This window comes from Mustela lutreola, chromosome 9, assembly GCF_030435805.1.
Source record: "Mustela lutreola isolate mMusLut2 chromosome 9, mMusLut2.pri, whole genome shotgun sequence".
Lineage (NCBI taxonomy): Eukaryota > Metazoa > Chordata > Mammalia > Carnivora > Mustelidae > Mustela > Mustela lutreola.
In genome coordinates, this window is record NC_081298.1 from 26,522,909 (window position 1) to 26,529,375 (window position 6,467).

Genomic DNA, 6,467 nt, shown 5'->3' on the forward strand with positions numbered 1-6,467 from the left:
GCAGCTTACACATCTGTTTCTCCGTGGGGCACTGAGCTCTGGGAAGACAAGGCCTGGCATTTGTTGTCCCAGCACCCCTGGTACCCAGCCCAGGGCCTGGCACAGAGCAGAAGCCCAGTCCAGTTGGCTGAGGGGCTCTCCTCTGAGTTACAGGCCAAGGGCCTTTGAAGTAATCTGATCCCCAGCTATTGCTTGGGTTGGGATTTGCTCCCTTCTGGGAACACAGGTCTCTGAGAGGGATGGGCACCCCTCTAAGACTGCTCCTCCCACGGCTACTTCTTCCCAACACACTCCTGGATGCTCCACCTTCTTCTCTCCATGATTTCACAATTTGCCCTGCCTGTTATGGACAACTTGGCTCCAGAGATAATTCTGTCCTCACATGCCCTCTCTCAGCTGGCTTTAAGGTCTAACATTGGTGGGAAATCAAAACTCCTGGGCCCCCACACTAACTTTTCTCTCTCCTTGCCACATGACTGGGAAACATGACTCAGGGTAGAAAAAGGGAGTTGCTGGCCTTTTTCCCCCCAGGCCCAAATGCCACTTGTGTGGGTCTTTAGAGGCACATATATCAAGGACAGCCTTGGACTAGGTTTAGCAACACCTAGTTCTGCCCCTTATTGGCAGAGGGATCAAGAGTAGTCATTTCTTTGATCCTCAGTTTCTTTCTCCATAAGACAGGTAAAATAAAACTGGTTCCATCTGTAACATTCAGTTGCTGGGAGAACCAAAGACGGTGAAGGCTTTGTAAATTTCAGAACATCCTGGTTATTGGTGGTGGGTCTGGCTGTCTGCAATTTCACGCAGCTTGCAGGAGATGGTGGGCAAGGTATTCTAGAGGCCATGGTGGATGGAGAGCTCTCTTCTATGCACACCCTCTGTTCCCACCACACCAGAGCTTTGACCAACTCTTTAGCTGTCTTTTTTCTTTAAAGATTTATTTATTTGAGGGGCGCCTGGGTGGCTCAATCATTAAGCGTCTGCCTTTGGTTCAGGTTATGATCACAGGTTCCTGGGATTGAGCCCCACATCGGGTTCCCTGCTCCACGGGAAGCCTGTTTCTCCGTCTCCCGTTTCCTCTGCTTGTATTCCCTTTCTGTCTCTCTCACTCTGTGTCAAATAAATAAATAAAATCTTTTAAAAAAGATTTTAGAGTGAAAGAGAGGAAGAGAGAAAGTGCACAAGCATGAGCAGGAGGGGCAGAGAGGGAGAGAACCACAAGCAGAGAACCCCAACCTCATCGCAAAGATGGACGCAGGGCTTAATCTCACAAGATCGAGATCACGATCTCAGCAGAAAGTAAAAGTCAGACGCCTGAACCCTGCTTAGAAGAGGCAGAATGGAAAGGCAAATAGAGCCATCTAAGCCCTATTTCCCTTTGTGTCTGCCCAAAGAAGGACCCAACAGAGAGTTCTCGGATCTTGGGTAAGGAAGGTGGCAGACCTCAAGTTGTGTAATGGTTTGAAAACCCGCACTTGAGCAGTTTCAAAAGTGGCAGCTGCCTTGCGGACCTGCCCTCTTTGGGTAAGACAGCTTCCGCTTAGGTTCAGCTTCAGGTTTTGGTGGGGGAGGAGCTACAGATTAGGAGGGGAGAGGGTGCCAGGAAGTGAGAAGCAATCGGTTCAAGGGGCTGGAGAAGGCTTAATAGGGAAGAAGATGGAGAGAGGGGGAAATGATGGGGCCTTCTAGGTGTCCAATGGGACATATGTTGAGAACCATCAGGAATAGGTCTGGCCTGGTCTCATAAGGGAGCCCAACAGCAGCTCAGTAGGTGAGCTCAATTTGGTGGAGGGACTGTCTTAGGGAGCACAGAGAGAAATGCTACTTCAAGGTAGGGTTAGGGTCTGGGGGGTGGGAACAGGGTGAGGAGTTAGGAACAGGGTCTGGGCTCAGGCTAGGACAGGTCCAAGACTGGGAGTGTCTACCAGTCAGGAAGACCAAACCAGCAAAAGAAGGGGTCTATGCTTGGTTAAAAAGAGAGGCACTGTGGTGCCAGGTTCTGAGGGGCTGGTTGAGTGAAACTGGTCTGAGAAGTGAAGCCAAAAACTGGTGCCTGAGCTGCAGCTATATCCTTGGCTTAATTTTTTTGAGGTGGCTCAAGGGCCTGATCTGGAGGTTTTAGAAGAGTACACTATGGGTCACAGATTCCAGCTAGACAGGTGTCACAGTTTCAGGATGCCAGAATTTGCCCTAGGGTGGATGAGGCAGGGTTCCGAATGGAGGAATGACAGGGGACTGTACCACTCAGTTGTCAGGACCAGCGCCCCATCAGGTACAGACGGGGGTTGACCCAGAACCCAAGAAGAGGTGTCCCATATGGGATAAGCAGCCAGAGCAGAGGGTGGGGCCGGCCTCGCTGGGTCCAGTAGGCTCAGAATAATACACTGCCCGAATCCCGGTGTGAGGCTGACAGTGTTTGCTGCATGACGGACAGAGGCAGGGATGTGCCAGGGTCCGAGTGGGGGCAGAAGCAGGTCCCTGTGAGGGGATGTGTCAGATCCCGGAGCACCCAGGGCCAGCTCCCGGATATGGTCTCGGGATGGGGAAGCGGTGGCGATCCATGCCGTGAAGGGTGTCTGGGGAGAAGAGGTGTCTGTTCCGCCAAGGGCGGGAGGGAGGGTCCGTGTCAGTCGTGTCCCAGCTGGGAGATGGAAAGCGCGCGCGGTTTTGCCTCCGACCCTACCTTGCCGCGGGCGCAGCGCACCGAGCGCAGGGCACCGAAGAAGATGGGCAGCAGCGCCATGAGCAGAAGACTGCCGTAGGCCAGCGCGATGCCCTCGGGCGTGGAAGGCGGCCGCGTCGTGCCGTTGGCTGCGCCGCCTGCCTCCGCGCTGCCGTTGTGCGGGTCGCTGAGGGCCGAGTCCATGGCGACGCTGCGCTCGGGGTCCGACTCCAGCTCCGGCCGCCGCAGCGGAGACGCAGACGCGAAGACAGGCGCTGCGGGGAAAAGCCACGTTCCCTTAAAGAAACAGGAAGTGACGTGCTGCCCTCGCCGGTCCGCGCCGCGCACGCGTGCGCGTTCACGTCTCCCCGCCCGCGCGCCCTCTAATGGTAGCGGAGGGCCGGGCGACCAGTTGCTAAGCAACTCGCGATGGGTCCGGAAAGGAACTCTGAGACCGCTGTGCGCGGCGTCCATCCCGAGGGAGTCCTGAGGATCCCATACCCCGGTCCCAGACGACTTCCTCAATCGCCTTTTCCTCTCCCCACAAGACCTCATCCTGATAACTCAGAATTTGTTCACTCATGCATGATTCATCCGATATTTAATTGTTCGTTCGCTCTTTAAATATTTGAGTATCCCATTATATGTCAGACGCTGCCCCAGGCTCTGGGGACACAGAGAGGAACAATACAGGCAAAAGTCCGTCCCTATAGCGCGGTGGTAAGGGAAGGGGTTGGGAAAACAATAAAATGAAGAAAATAAATAAAAATATGGAGTCTGTAGGATATTGGTATGTACTTATGTATTCTATAGTATGTTAATGGACATAAATAATTCAGACAGACCTCCCTCTCTAGGAATCTAGTTCACTTCTGCATTTAGCTTGGGCCAGGGGACAAAAATCAGGGGGTTGGCTATGCAGATGGGAAGTCCTGAGGAGTTTCCAGTGTATAGGTGTGTAGGGCTGAGGAGAAGGTGTGGGCAGGAGTAACCTGAATTTGGGCACAGACCCATGCTGTCTGGGGCTCCTGGCTATGCAACTGCTACCCTAGTTACAAGCTGGAGGAAGTATGCGGCCGGCAAACTGAGAAATTTGCACCATGCAGACACCAGGCACTGGAGAAATTTGGGGCCAAGTAGTGGAGAAAAAATCATGCTCTCCAGGAACTGAGGAAGTAAGCCAACCTGAAACCTGGAAAGGAAGGTCCATTCCCCCTCCAATGTCCCTTTAGTACCCTGTAGTGAAAAAGCTTAACTATGTGAGCTGGAAAAGGAGAATTGCTTAGAAGGCCCAGCTCCATTAATACAGAGTGGCAAAAAGAGTGGATTTAGAGCTGAGACGCAATGAGTTGATAAATGACACAGATGGTATAAAATCACATGTCCTGGTCCAAGCTTGATAGGCGGTGAGGTGGGGTTGGAGCATGGGAGTCATGGTGAGGGCAGACAAAGATGAGTCAGACTACAGGAGTTCTGTTTTGTTTTTGTTTTTAGAGGGCAGGGATGGAGGGAGAGGGAGAAAGAGCACCTTTTTATTTTTTTAAGATTTTATTTATTTATTTGATGGAGAGAGACACAGGAGATGGGGAACACTCACAGACAGGGGGAGTGGGAGAGGGAGAAGCAGGCTTCCTGCTGAGCAGGGAGACCAATGTGGGGCTCTATCCTAGGACCACATGATCATGACCTGAGCTGTAGCCAGGTGCTTAACAGGCGCCCTGAGAGAGAACATTTTAAGTGGATTCCACAGCCAACAAGACCAAGGGAGGCCTCCATGTGTGGTTCAATCTTACAATCCTGGGATCATGACCTTGGCCGAAATCAAGAGTCAAGTCACTTAAGTGACTGAGCCACCCAGGTGCCCCAGACTATAAGGGTTTGAATAATAGGTTGTTTGGGGTCACCTGGATGGCTCAGTTGGTTAAGCGTCTGACTCTTAATCTCAGCTCAGCTTTCAATCTCAGGGTTGTGAGTTCAAGCCGCACATTGAGCTCCATGTTGGGCATGGAGCCTACATTTTTTTTTTTTTTTAATTTGACAGACAGAGATCACAAGTAGGCAGAGAAGCAGGCAGAGAGAGAGGAGGAAGCAGACTCCCCTCGGAGCAGAGAGCCTGACTTGGGGCTCCATCCTGGGACCTTGGGATCATGACCTGAGCCGAAGGCAGACACTTTAACCCACTGGGCCACCCCGGTGCCCCTGGAGCCTACATTAAAAAATAAAAAAAGGGGGCGCCTGGGTGGCTCAGTGGGTTAAACCTCTGCCTTCGGCTCAGGTCATGATCTCAGGGTCCTGGGATCCAGCCCCACGTCGGGCTCTCTGCTCGGCGGGGAGCCTGCCTCCCTCTCTCTGCCTGCTGCTCTGCTTACTTGTGATCTATATCTCTCTGTCAAATAAATAAAATAAAATCTTAAAAAAAGAAAGAGTTGTTTGCCTAGTATGTGCCAGACACTGAACTAGTAACTTCATGTGTGTGTAGGGGTGTGTGTGTGTGTGTGTGTGTGTGTTTTATCTCCATAACATTAGTAAGAGATGACTGGTCCCATTTTACAGATGAGGAAACTGAGCCTCACAGAAGTAAGCTAAACTAGCCAGCCCAGGTTACACAGCCAGAAGTGGAACAGGAGCCTCTTGAACTCAGGTCTGTGGGACTCCAAAGCCTTTGCTCTTTGCAACCTTCCAGCTACGTGGGAAGCTAAGGAGTATGGATCAGAATAACTTAGTTCTGGGCAGATGGTGTCCAGCTTCAGGCTGTGTTTTTCAATAAGCTGGACATGACTGGAATGAATGGATGAAGGCAGTGTGCCTGATGAATTCGCCCATCAATAATTCAAGCCACAGGATTTGCCCAGCAACCAGGCCTCACGGCTCTGTGCTTTCTTACCGGAGAGGACAGGATTGGAAACTGGAGATAGTCCTGCTTCCCCCATGGCTAAGCATTTGATTTAGTTTGTTCTGGGGCAGATCCAGCCATTACTCTTTACATTGTAGAGTGGGAGATTGTAAAAATGACCCAGAGAACTAAGGGCGTGACCCAAGTTCAGAAAGATCCTCTGGGGGCTTGGATTTTTGGCTTGGAGCAGACCCGTCTTTTTTTTTTTTCTTAATGTTATCTATGGGGCACCTGGGTGACTCAGTGGGTTAAGTCTCTGCCTTCGGTTCAGGTCATGAGCTCAGGGTCCTGGGATGGAGTCCCGCATTGGGCTCTTTGCTGGGCGGGGAGGCTTCCTTGCCCACCCTGCCCCCGCCTGCCTCTCTGCCTATTCGTGATCTCTCTCTGCCAAATAAATAAATAAAATCTTTAAAAAAAAGTTATCTTTTTTTTTAAGAAAAAGATTTTATTTATTTATTTGACAGACAGAGATCGCAAGTAGGCAGAAAGGCAGGCAGAGAGAGAGAGGAGGAAGCAGGCTCCCCGCAGAGCAGAGAGCCTGATGCGGGGCTCTATCCCAGGACCCTGGGATCATGACCTGAGCCGAAGGCAGAGGCTTAACCCACTGAGCCACCCAGGTGCCCCATGTTATCTTTTTTTTTTTAAAAAAAGATTTTATTTTTTATTTGAGAGAGAGAGAGAATGAAAGGGGGAAGGGCAGAGGGAGAAGCAGACCCTCTGCTAAGCAGGGAGCCTCATGCGGGTCTTGATCCTGGAACTCCAGGATCATGACCTGAGCTGAAGGCGGTTGCTCAACCAACTGAGCCACCCAGATGCCCCGACCTGTCTTTATCTTTCTTTCTTTCTTTTTTTTTTTTTTTTAAGATTTTATTTATTTACTTGACAGAGAGAGAGAGAGAGATCACAAGTAGG

At 51.1% G+C, this 6,467-nt stretch overlaps 1 protein-coding gene across 11 annotated transcripts in view; it reads right to left on the minus strand.

Moving 5' to 3' along the window:
• Nucleotides 1–2,988, minus strand: part of HM13 (histocompatibility minor 13) — a 49,252-nt gene extending 46,264 nt beyond the window's left edge. For 3 of the 11 annotated variants that reach the window (XR_009344614.1, XM_059133629.1, XM_059133631.1), the window contains exon 1: nt 2,684–2,986. Coding sequence is in view for 9 of the 11 variants with exons in the window: in XM_059133629.1 (XP_058989612.1) it covers nt 2,684–2,866 (183 nt within the window). In the remaining 2 variants the exon portion in view is untranslated. Of the gene's footprint in view, nt 1–2,683 lie in introns of all 11 variants that reach the window. The other 8 variants (XR_009344615.1, XM_059133635.1, XM_059133636.1 and 5 more) reach the window with 6 other exon arrangements.
• Between the last annotated feature and the right edge of the window lie 3,479 nt (nt 2,989–6,467).